We start from the raw sequence: 13,717 nt of genomic DNA, 5'->3' as shown, positions 1-13,717 counted from the left end.
CGAACACAAAGATTTTCGTTCGTTTACCGTTCGTGTTCGTTCGTTTGTTCGATTAAGTTAAACGAACGAACACGAACACAAAGATTTTCGTTCGTGTACCGTTCGTATTCGTTCGTTTGTTCGGTTAAGTTAAACGAACGAACATGAACAAGCTTCCCTTCGTGTTCGTTCGGTTCGTTTACAACCCTATATGGAGGTTAATAAGTTGCACTTACGCACAATTTACTTGTAATATTGAATTTTAAGTAATATGTACCAATAAGTAGTACTTAATATACAAAACATGGTTTTAAGAGTTTTAGTTAAATACTTTATAATATAGTATAGATTAAGTCCTTGACTATTCTTTTGATGAAAAAATCATCAAACTTTCTCATTTTAAACGATTAAGTCACCAAATTTTTTTTGTGAATGAAAAAACCATAAAATTTTCTCATTTTGAATCATCAAGTCCATGGACATTTTTTTCAATAAAATAAACCATCACATTTTAGAAGTTTTATACGGATACTGTCAGGAGATAAAGTTAAAGTTAAAGTAAGTCGTTATAATTCAACCAGAGGTCGTATAATTTATCGACTCCGAAACAAAGATTTGAAAGAGTAGGTGATTTTTTTCAAGTTCATTATTTCTTTCGTAGGAACATGATTCGAAATGGAAAATTTCAAGAAACTTATTTTCTTCCAAGAAGTGGATTCAAATTTAAAGTAAGGAGTGATAAATATGAAAATAAGAGCTTTTGTTCGTAAAATTTGTGAAAACTGGCGACTAATTCATCGTCGGGGACGAATAATAGTAATTTGTTCCAACCCAAGACAAAAACAAAGACAAGAATAATCAAACCCGTTAAAGACCCGATATACAAATAAGAAGKGGGATCTGTTTTGACATGAAATGGATATATCCATATATCTCTGAYTCAAATTTATGAGATGATAAAATATGGCAAAAGCTATACCGAAAAAGGGTTCACGTGGACGTATTGGTTCACGTAGGAGTACACGTAAAATAACAAAGGGAGTTATTCATATTAAAGCAAATTTCAATAATACCATTTTGACTGCTACATATGTACGGGGGCGAGTGGTTTCTTGGTCCTCTGTCGGTACTTGTAGCTTCTAAGGTACAAGAAAAGGGACGCCATTTGTTGCTCAAACCACAGCGGGAAAATGCTATTCGTGCAGTAGTAGATCAAGGTATGTAACGAGCAGAAGTCGTGATTAAAAGTCCCGGTCTCAGAAGAGACGCAATATTACGAGCTATTCGCAGAAGTGGTATACTATTAACTTTCGTACGATATGTAACCTCTATGTCACATAATGACTGTAGACCCCTGAAAAATAGAAGTGTGTAGAAATAAAAATTGAATATATTTCAATAGCAAGAGAAACAAGAGAAGTAAAAATTAAAGATATTTCAATAGCAAGAGAAACAAGAGAACTAACTATGGATATGTTGCCTGAAGAGGAAGACCAACTTTATATCACCCTTCAATTCGAATTAGCAAAAACAACGTTTCCTTGCATGATATGGATTCCAAACATTCATGATCTGGATGTGAATGAGTCGAATTACTTCTCCCTAGGTCTATTAGTGAACCTTCTATCCAGGGATGATGAAACTATAAATATTCTTGTTATTGCTTCGACTCATATTCCCCAAAAAGTGGATCCCGCTCTAATAGCTTTGAATAAATTTAATACGAGCATTAAAATATGAAAGGCTTCTTATTCCACAACAAAAAGCATTTTTTCACTCTTTCATATACTAGGGGATTTCACTTGGAAGAAAAATGTTCCATACTAATGGATTCGGGCCCATAACCATGGGTTCTGATGCACGAGATCTTGTAGCACTTACCGATGAGGCACTATCGATTAGTGTTACACAGAAGAAATCAATCATAAATACTAATACAATTAGATCCACTCTTCATAGACAAATTTGGGATTTGTGATACCAGGTAAGATGGTTTCAGGATCATGGGATCCTTTTCTATCAGATAGGAAGGGTTGTAGCACAAGATGTACTTTTAAGTAATTGCCCCATAGATCCTATATATATATATATATATATATATATAGAGAGAGAGAGAGAGAGAGAGAGAGTTTGGTTTAAATACTAGCCAAGATTTTTGTGTTAACTTTGTTAACCAATCTTGGTCATTGATTCTTACAATAAAGGGTTGTGATTAATTATGATAAAAAATTAAAATTTTAATTTTACAATTTCAAAGAACATATGTAAACAAAGGGGGAAAAGGTATTAATGTAATTTTCTTTTTTATGTAACTCCCATATCATTAATTGAGAGTTACAAAATCAAAAAATCTCATTATTTTTGTTAATGTAAAAACCATATGAACACACACACACACACACACATATATATATATATATATGAACCATTGTGTCAAATATGAACAAAATTGACATATATATGAACTTGGACTGTATAGCATTTATGAACACAATATGAATACAATAAGAATAGTTGTTACACGAAAGTAAATAAATAAAAAAACAGATATTAACACAATATGAACAGTTTGTGAACAATAGTTCCTTCGTTATGAACACATTCAGGAGCAAGCTAATGTTGAGATATGCAACTAATGTACATATGAACACAATATGAACAGTTTGTGAACAATAGTTTCTTCATTATAAACACATTCAGGAGCAAGCCAATGTTGAGATATGCAGCTACCGTACATATGAACACAATATGAACACTTGTGAACAATTCTTTAACAATTACATATGAATTCGAATTTCGATTATAGTCGTAGACGATTTTACCTTTTCATTCTCATTGTTGTCGATCTGTTTTCCAATAGGTTTATCCATATTACTCGGACGATATCGAAATCTTTACAATAAGAAATTCTTTAACAATTACAAAATCAATATCATTATGGATAGAATAAATCGAAATTACAAAACATGAACACATATAAAAAAATATCAATATTACATAATCATCAATTATTGAGATTTTTAGATTTGTAACTCCCAATTGATGATTTGGGAGTTACATAAATGACAAATTACTTAATTACCCTTTGTCATTAATATATGAGTTATATGTGAACCTAAAGAAAAGATGGAATATGATTGGTTGAGCTTGGTTAACAAAGTTAACACAAAAATCTTGGTTAGTATTTGAACCAACCCCTATATATATATATATATATATATATATATGAGACGGAAATCATGTAACGAAGTGGATTATTATTAATACAATTGGTACTTCGAATTTGGAACGATACTGTTGTTTGCAAGGGGTTTGAAGAGCGTAGGGTTCGGAAACGATAAAACTGATTTAGGAATCTTTTTACTTTAGGACATTTCCAATCGGTTATATATAGGTTTTTTGTTAAAAGGAATTAGATAGTAGAGAGGGGTTATTCGTCTTCCTAGTCTTCGACACACGAAAAGGGTGTGAAAAATCCTTTTCTTGTATCGAAATAATAATAATTCGTGATGCTGTTCATCAAAGATTCCTAGTGTTAGTTTAACCAATTTTTAAAAGTTCGATGACTTACATTATAAAAAAGATGTTCATGGACTTAATCATTCAAAATGGAAAAGTTTAGTGGTTTTTCATTCAAAAAAAAATTCAGGGACTTAATTCTTCAAAATGAGATGATTTTTTCATGCAAAAAATAGTTTAAGAACTTGATCATTTAAAATGGTATAGTTTGTTGGGTTTTTATGAACTTTTCATTTTTATATTTTGTATGTTGGACATAAATTATATAGAATTAACCCGCAAACTCAATCTAACCTGCAATCAATTTCAAAAAAGTGTGAGGCATGACGTGGCGGCGATGTCAATGCTTGGTGAAGACATGATGTTTTTGAAAGTGTGACATAAGGCGACAAATTTATGTCATATATAAAATTATATACACACATATATGTTTGCTATCTAGTATTCAATCAGTTATAAAAAAAGAAAAATTATATAGAATTACTATTATAAAAATAATATTTGATTAAATATTCAAAATATAATTAAATGGGTAATTTTGTAACTTTGTTTTAATCGTCAGTCTATTACGTTAGTTAATGAATTCATGGAACTATAGGTAATGTGATTAGATAAATATATAAAAATATAAAGTTAAAAAACGTAAAAACACAAAAAAACTTAAAAATCGAAAGGTTCTTTTTGAAAAAAGTCACGCCTTGAAAAAATTACACGTCGCATCACGTCATGGCGTGAGCCACGCCTTACATAAACGTTATCGTAACGACGAAGACACGCCTTGCACTATTTCATGTCATGGCCTTTTTGAACACTGCATACAATATGTTAGATTGAGTGGGTTGGTTGTACTTTTTATCTGGTTGGATTGGGTTGAGATTTTTCCGAATCGTTTGTAATTAGGTGGATTGTCTAAATGTTGCAAGCCGACCAACACAATCCATGTACACCCCTGGTTGAGCTTGGTATATTAATTGTTTTAAGCAAATACTACGTTTTATTCAGATTTGTGAGAAATCACATTTTTATGTAATGAGTTCAGTAATAATAACAAATAGTATAATGAAATATCAGTGTTAGGAAATAGGAATCCCGAATGAGTTCATATATTGAGATGACAGTCGATAAAATGATCTTTCTAATGGTATATGGGATCATTCGGTTTCGATGATTGGACAATACATTGTTCCAAAATACAAAGGTACTAAAAACGAATAAAGATTATGATGTACTTGTGTGGAGAAGTGCATCAAGGCGATTATACGATTTTCTCACACTTTTATACGATTCATGATTTGTGTAGATAACTGATTATATGGGATCCTTTGCTTTGAGAGTGAGGGACTGTTTGACAGTTATTGAATGGTTTTGTGCAGAATGATTAAGTGGTCAGAATGATTAAAAGACTCTCATGATATAGTGTAAMATGAAATATAATTGTTTGATAATTGTTTACAATGTAATTAGGGGCGCTGAATGGTTAAGGGAGACCTATGATACAAAATCATTCAGAGAGTTTTTAAACTATTAAGAGACAGACTTTTTTTACCAAACAAGATTCATCTCTTAACGATTCAGAACTTGCATTTTAATAAAACTATTAAGAGATAAACAAACAACCCTTAGAACATTGGAATATGGAAAAAGGAGTCGTTTGAGTTAAACCATAAAAAAAAAAAAATAAACGAGCTTATAGTTAAAACATTCGTGGAATGTTATAAAAATATTCTATCTAGATGTTTATACAACTATGGTGTATAGGGTGGGACGAGCCACCGCTTCGTTTCTCGGTTGTAGTGTAAGAAATTTTAGGGTCGTGAAAGGTGTTACCACATTATTTTGTCGGGTACAACCGTATATTCTTTGAAACTATAATAATAACACAAGTTTCTCTACTAAAGTTGGTTTACACCATTTGTATCATTTTCTTAGTTTTTAACTTCTAATTTCAAGTATATCACGCTCGAATGGCTCAGTTCGACTCAATTTGTAAAGTTTAATCGAGCTTTCGAACGAGTAGCATCGAACATTGATGTTATATCTTGGTAGGTTTTTTTAATCTAGTGTTTTTTTTTTAATTTATACAATTTGTCGTGAAATAAAAAATCAATGGAGTCATTTTCCTCGATTTAAAAAAGCGCCGAGCCCTCACATTCTTTTTTGAAAAATTTCTCTCTCTAGGGTTTCCAAATCATCGTTACGAGAAAAAGAAAGTTGGAAACACAAATTCATCCCATTTTTTCTCTCAAATATTTCCTCATCCGATCGCATTTCATCCGTTTCTCATTCCATTAATCTATTTTTCGATTGAATTTCACTTCGATTCGATGTTGTAATTTGAATCACACGACTCCATAACGTTTGCTACACATCTCATCAGCCCCTAATTACTGATGAACTTCACCGATCCAGCAATGTCGCTTTTGGCCGCTAGCGGAGGAGACACCGTTAAACTCTTTGATGTTTCGGTGGATCCCGGCGATCCTTGTATTCTCAGCCACACGCCTTCACCCGGTTCTCAAGTTAACTCCGTAAAGTGGAACCATACAAGTAAGATTTTTCATCCTTTGGTGATTTAATTTGATTAAAGAATTGATTTCCCCCTTCTTCAGATAATGCCATGGTTATTAGTCTTCAAATTGCAAAAACCAGCCTGACTTTAAGATGGGGTTGTGATTAGATTTGGTGGTGGCAAGTGCTGGTGATGATAAAAGGATATCTTTATGGCGAAAGAATGGTCAAAGCATGGGGACTATTCCTGCAGCCGGCAGCGACAGTGGCGACAATATAGAGGTGAGGTTCCACTTGTATGTTCTAAATTGCCTCTCAAAATCGATGTCAAATGGTGATAAGGTTGTGTTTATTTTGCTCTCCTTTGTTTTGATTGATTGTTAGGATCAAGAGTTATGGAGGACTTTAGATTTTCATAAAACTAAATATTATTTACAGTTAGGCCCAGTCAGCCTATGTTATTGTTCTGCAAGAGAAGTTAATAAGCTGAATTTACATATTTTACTAGCATGAGAAGCTTTTCATTTTGCATATTGTGATGATTTTCATCTACATTCCACCTCTGGTAAATCATGAGGTAAGGAAGCCTTGCTTCCTTAAATTTGCAAGGTGCATATCTGCCCACCAGTTATGTGTACAGCACTATGTGTATTCTTTTCTTTCTGGCTCTGGTTTCATTTGTTTCATCATATGAATAACAGCTATAAATGAGGTATGCTGCTTTTTACGTTGCAACTTGCAAGCCAGCTTGTATCGGTAAACTTCGCTTTTTTTGATAAATTTCTCCATATGTTATAAATTAATTAGAGAAAATTCCATGTAAATCTTGCAGGAGTCTATTTTCACTATCAACTTTAGTACCAAAGCATCTCGTTACATTTGTTCCGGTGGAAGTGCTCAAGTTGTGAGAATATGGGATTTGCAGAGGAGAAGGTGTATAAAGTGGTTGAAGGGCCATACAGACACAATAACAGATGTGAAATACAATTGCAAAGATGAGCACTTGGCTTCCATTAGTCTTAGTGGTGATCTTATAATTCATAACCTTGCGTCGGGAGCGAGGGCTACTGAACTCAAGGATCCTAATGGGCAGGTGTGTCTTCCTGTCCAACTTCTAGCTATCACAAAGCCATTAAGAATCTTAGTTCTTATTGGTGTTTGTAATTTATATACTTTTGTTTTCTGATGTGCTAGATGTTTGTATGATGGTTCAAGCTCAGGTATTGAGGGTGCTTGATTATTCACGGATTAGCAGACACCTTTTAGTGACTGCTGGTGATGATGGGTCTGTTCACCTGTGGGATACAACTGGTCGCAGCCCAAAGGTCCGTCAGCTACTTGCTTTGTTCCTTTAAGTGAATCTTCTTGCAGATTTTCTATTCATGTTTCTGCCTGATGTGAGCAGATGAGATATTCATGATCAGCTTTGTGATTTATAACCAAGATGTATGCATGATTGATTTTCCAAATATATGGTGCTCTTATGCTTTGAGTAGTCTCATAATTTTTACATGGTCCCAACAACTGAAATGCAACCTTTCCAGTCAACATAGGAAACGGGAAGGGGTGTGTGGGTTTGGCATTTTTAAAATTACTAAAATCTGGGTGCAGCATGTACATATACATATAACACATACACATACACGTACCAAACATAACCATTATATCTATATTCCACTTGGAAGTAGGGTCTGTGAGGTAGGATGTACACACAAATTTCCTGTACCCCAGTGAGTAGAGAGGCTGTTTCGTGAAGACCCCAGCTTGAGCAAACGTTTTAGGAAGTCATGAAAATAAAGTAGATTTTGGAAAGTTATTGAAGAGCATGAGACAGTAGATAAGCACCATCAAATTATTAAATCCCATACTAAAATAATCCATCAAAGTATTTGTTATCAAACTCTATTGAATGCCATATCCTACAATAAATAAAAAACAAGCTTAGGAAAATTCAGAAAAATTGCATAAGAAGCAACACACAAAGGAGGCATACAACATAAACAAGCATAGGAGAAGAGTACGTGTAATTATGTAACAATGATGAAGAGGAGTTGAGAGTAGAAAACAAAATGTCAACTCCTAATCGTTTAGAGAATAAAATCTGAACTGTTGTATGATTCTTTTTTTAATATGGAAATATATGAAGCCTTGAAACAAGAACTTGAAAGAGCAAAAATAAGCCAAAGTCTCCACAAAAAAAAACCAGCCATATCCACAAAAACTCACACAAAAACCAAGTTACACCTTCTATATCCAAGTGAACTTTTAGATAAATGGGTGTGTGCTTTTTTGGATTTCAAACCGCACCTGCACCAAACTCACACAGTGAGGATGCAGCACTCTATCTCAAGTATCGGTGCTTCATATTAGTCAAATCAATATGCAAATAAAAACCTCCCAGTAGCATCTTTTGTCTGGTCTAGTTATGATATTCTAGTACACAAAAAGAAGCTTATGATGATATTATTTCCACATGCAGGTTTCTTGGTTAAAGCAGCATTCTGCACCAACTGCTGGTGTTAGTTTTTCACCATCGAATGACAAGGTCTATTCTAACTTTAGTAATCTACCTGTTCTACAACAGAAAATAGTGAATTAAATTCTGCATGGATTAGAGGATATCTTTGAGGGAGGTCATTGCTAAAAGTATCAGGCATGCAGTCATTGTTTTGGGACTATTATGCCGTTCCTTCTTTTATAAGTTTGAGTTTTGGCAGATGATTGCTAGTGTGGGACTAGATAAAAAGCTATACACTTTCGACTCAGGAACAAGAAGACCCTCATTTTGCATTCCATATGAGTCACCTTTTTCTTCAGTGGCATTTCGAGATGATGGATACACACTGGCAGCTGGGACAACTACTGGGCAGGTCGTATTTTATGATGTCCGTGGAAAGCCACAACCGTTTACTGTTCTTCGTGCTTATGCAAATTCTGAGGTTTACATTCTCCCTATATCTTATTTACTTATTCCTTTTTCTTATTTTATTTTCTTATTGTTCATTTTAAAATTGGGCTCCATGAGTTATATCTCTGTCATGGTGTACGGAAATTGAATTCTGCTCACTTAATTGTCTATTTATATTACTTTATTCCATTCAGGGAATAGGATTGTAGAGGCATAGTGACTGGAGGTAGTTATTTGGTCATTGGGATGTAAGAAAATGTCTTTGGAGTGGCCTTTGGAGAATTGTAGTGGGAGCTTATAAGAGTCCATCTTAATAATCTTTTTGTTGATAAATAAATAATCATTAAATGACATTTCTCAACTCTTGATTATCTACTGATGGTGATCCGTTGTTCATTGCTTAGTGGGAACTGTGTAACAACTAACAACCTTAAATCTCTTGATTAAATGAGCATGACTAGCATTCAAGATGTTAATCCACAGGTTTTCACTTGAAGTTTTGCTTTTTTACTTTTCTGGAGTTTCACATGTGCACAATTACCGACATAACTGATGCCACTAACATAATTCACAAATATTATCTTTTCTAATGTTAATCCTTGCTGAGCAATATTTCTTATAATATGTTTACATCAGGCCGTCACAAGTTTATGCTGGCAAAGATCAAAACCTATATTTGTAAATGAAAAAACCTGCACAGCAGATACGGCTCTCCTGGGAGGCACTGTGGATGATTCAATCCTTATGCCCGACCCACTTCCTTCAGCAACAATGTCTAGTCATTTACTCTCAACAGCGATTGCCGGTTATCGAAATTCTAGTCGTGCTGGGCCCTCTCCAGAGTCAGCTCCGTCAACAGTTGCTAGTGGATCAATGTCAAGTAGTAACGATTCATCTGCAGGGGAAGAAACACCACTCCGAAGCACTCTTAGGGCTGGCGGATTGGCTAGATTACATGCCCCACGGAGTTACAACTACAAGGATGACATGGAGGTTTTTTCTCCACTTGTAGAAGTTCAACCCATTACACCCTCATTTGATAAGCTGTGGGGGGGAACAAAAACCGACTTTGATAAGAGGACTTCTCTGCTGTTTCCTTCATCCAAGAGATTCCCTCTTGCACCGGAGGTTGGCAGTGATCCGCATTCGATTTTTGACTGGAAACCTAACTCAACCACAATACAGGTTTGCTCATTTCTCAGGACGACCTATCATGATGTTCCATTACATGGTTTTAATTTAGCAGTCAAATATAAATGTTTGTTATCTGCCTTGTGCATTTGATGACTTGCGAATTCAGGACACTGTTTGTATGTGTTGCACATTGAATTATTGAGTACCTTAGCCATGTGCGTGCTAGATAGTTCTTATAAACGACTTGTTCAGACTTCAGAGCATATAAGTCCAGTATAGCAAGAACTCCATTTCTTTATGCTAATAATAGCTAGTGAAGAACCATAGCCGTTAATGAATAAAATTAGTTTGGAATCCCTTTGAGAAAACCTTCTGAACAAAGCATACAACTTGTAGATGCTGCATTTTGTGAACTTTTTTCTTGTCTATTTTATTATATTGTCAACCACTCCATCCCAATAAAAAGTCTATTTTTGATTTAACAAAGTCAAGCATTATACTTTGAAATTTATGTGACACTGTAGTTTTTAGCTTCTGTATTTGAAATAATTTATCGTTGTATCATGTTTTTTAAATGTAATAATCATTTTAATCTACAGCCATGCCAATACTGGATCTTGAAGTTAAAAAATTTAACTTGTTTGACACCCAAGACTCAGATTTGGACCTTTTCATCTGTGGCAGAGAGTATTTGCCTTCATTTACGTGGATATCAATATATGCAATGTAGTCAATATCTCAATATGTTATTCTTTACCCAACAATCTTATATGGGTAAGTTCAAATGAGAACCATAAATATTTTGATGCGAGAACAGACTATTTCATGTATTATTCATGATTAATATCATGCATTTTCATCATGAAAATATATCACAGTATACGATATTGATCATGAATAATTCATAAAAGTTGGTTCCTAGGTTCTCAAAATATTTATGGTTCTCATTTGAATCTGCCCCCAATCTTATAATAGTGCAACATTTGAAAACCGTTTTAAATTGTATTTATAAAACACAGGATGACAGCAGCACTCCTGTCTCTCGTCCAGCAACTTCTCCTGTATCTTCCAAAACCGATGAATCACCATCCATTACTCCCCCAGAAGCTTGGGGTGGTGAGAGATTGTCGGATAAGTTTGTGCGCCCGCCACGTCAGTCAGTGACGCTACCTTCTCGCTTTGCAACACTGGCAACTTCCAGTAGTATATCTTCGGGATCCATGCTATCTGGACTCCAAGATCTTAGTTTGCCTTCAAGCCAAACGGCTATGAACCCCGTTTCAAGTTCAAGCTTGAGCTTGGCTAATTTCCGAGCCAGGGATAACTCTTCTAATCAAGAGAGTCCTTTAGGATATTCTGAAGGCCCATTCAGCTCTACATCTCTTTCACTTGGTGTGAAAGGCACTACTAACGTAGAATCTTCAGGACTAGCGTTGACTCCAACACGAAGATTTTCAAGTTATGCCGAGAGGATAAGCACTAATCCGTCGTTAAGTGATGGGACATCAATTGCTGTGGGTTCCCCGAAAACAAAAAAGACAGGAGCTGAAACAAGGGAAGAGCTTTTGAATAGCTTTTCACCCCGGCATGAGATGTCGGCTGCCACAGAACCTGGATTTCTTCCGTCCATGAATGTAATTTTATGACTGTTTCAAGTGGATTGATTTTCCGGTTTATAATAACGGTTTGTTGATTAAGTTTGATTTTTGTTGACAGGGAATGGATACACAAGCCCAAAAAACAGGTTTGCAGGGTAATTCACAGCAGGGATCTTCGTTCTCACTTCAGCTATTTCAAGGCACTCTTGAAGAAGCTCTTGGTTCTTTTCAGAAATCGATTCATGAAGATGTTAGAAATCTGCATATCGAAGTTCTAAGACAGTTTCATATGCAGGAGGTTTGTTTAAATTGGATATGCTTGTTAACATGTGTAATTATTACACTTCAACTTTACCCTTAATTAATTAAGGGTAGAATTGGAAAAAATATATTATGGTGCTGATGAAGGATGATTCTTGTTGGTGCAGATGCAAATGACAAATGCAATGAGTTCACTTTTGGAAAATCAGGCAGAGCTTATGAAGGAAATCCAATCTTTACGCAAAGAAAACCAGGAACTCCGGCAGCTTTTGTGAGCACTAGGGTTAGTGTTAGCTATTCACCTCACTCGTGTGTCGTTTTGAGTTTTAAGTTGAGTGGGAATATTATAGTATTTCGCTGCTTCTCATTGTTAGGAGGTAACACATCGTTCTTATGAAAATGTAAGAGAAACACTGTAGTAGCAGTGTGTTTTAAAACATGAGGGGGGATTTTGGAAAGATTGTGGAAATGTAAATGCAAACAAAACCACCTTTTTGGTCCAAAAAGTCTCATTTTGATAGTGGTTTTCGTTTTGCATTTCTACAAAATGGGTGGTTGGTTTGTAATGAAAGTGAAATAGTTGTAAGGTTTTTCTTGCTAAGGGTTGGTTTTATTGTACTTGTAGTGATGGCATGAGTTGGAAATGGTTTAGAAAAAGGGCAGTGATAGAAGATGTATATGATTTATGTAATTTTCATACACATGATTTTCCACCTCAATGTTTTAAATGGCATCTCCTTTTTCTTTTTGTTGGTAATTTTTTTTTTTAAATATGGGTTCCGGTGAGAATAAGAAGAGATCTCCACTCTTAGATGCACATTAGGATGCGGCGAAATCAATTGCTCTTTTTGCAATTTGATGAAGCCAGTAAAGCTCCGTATTTGGTAGAACAGTTAGTAAGGGAAGAGGTTGATATAGTTGATTTGAAAAGGAAAGATGATCAAGTCAACAAAAAAGAGAGGATAACAAGGTACAATGATTCATTTCTTCATTGATATATTGCTAGTCCAATTATCAACGCCTGAATCAAAGGTCCTCAAAAATTGATCCACGATTCAGATCACATCTTTGTGATCATTCATCGAGCAAATGGAGTAACGAAAACTGAAAAGTTTTCTTGGATGTGTGCATATGCAGTATTCGAATGGTTTGAGTCGATCAAAATTTTGAAGAAAAGTTGAAGCAATTGAGTCATATTGATCGGTTCATGAAAAACATTGTTTCACCTATGAACTTTAAACAAAAATCATTGTTCCACGTTTATGAAACAATTATGAACTATAAATCAAAATTATTGTTTCACCTATAACTTTAGACAAAAATCATTGTTTCATCTATGAACTCTATAGTTTCACCTATGAACTCTCTATTTTAATCTGGGAACTTTGGTAAAAAAAAATGGAACAATCAAAGTTCATAGATGAAACCGAAATCATAAAGCAATTTCCAAATATGAAACTCACCTATTTTAAGGATAAACAGAGTAATAATTATCTTCCAAAAATACGACATAATTTGTTCCAAATTTACCATTGACTTAACTCCATTTAATATGTTTCTTTTTGAACCATTTTATAATCTTTCATTTAATCATAATCGTTGATAAAAAAAAATAAACGGCTTATATGAGTTTGTAAAATTAACACCAATGCATTGACTGACAAGTGAATCTACCTATATGTGTGTGTCTATACATATATATGTGTATATCTATGCTATATTATAAAGCATTTGGCTAAAACTCTTAAAAACTCTTAAAACTCTTAAACTCTTAAAAACTCTTAAACCCGTTCATCCCTATCCGATTTCA

The 13,717-nt window shown here is 34.4% G+C and overlaps 1 protein-coding gene across 1 annotated transcript; it reads left to right on the top strand.

Annotated features, from left to right (window-relative positions):
• The first annotated feature begins 5,692 nt into the window (after positions 1-5,692).
• LOC112524146 (protein NEDD1) lies at positions 5,693-12,608 on the top strand. Its single transcript, XM_025133823.1, has 10 exons — positions 5,693-6,045; positions 6,176-6,288; positions 6,839-7,099; positions 7,227-7,331; positions 8,486-8,551; positions 8,724-8,945; positions 9,551-10,099; positions 11,068-11,682; positions 11,765-11,944; positions 12,075-12,608. The coding sequence occupies exons 1-10, from the start codon at positions 5,889-5,891 to the stop codon at positions 12,180-12,182; spliced, it is 2,376 nt and encodes a 791-aa protein (XP_024989591.1). The 5' UTR covers positions 5,693-5,888; the 3' UTR covers positions 12,183-12,608.
• Positions 12,609-13,717: the final 1,109 nt, after the last annotated feature.

The sequence above is a fragment of the Cynara cardunculus genome (genome assembly GCF_001531365.2).
Source record: "Cynara cardunculus var. scolymus isolate 2C chromosome LG 13, CcrdV1, whole genome shotgun sequence".
Classification (NCBI taxonomy): Eukaryota; Viridiplantae; Streptophyta; class Magnoliopsida; order Asterales; family Asteraceae; genus Cynara; species Cynara cardunculus.
This window is presented reverse-complemented; position numbering and strand designations above follow the sequence as displayed.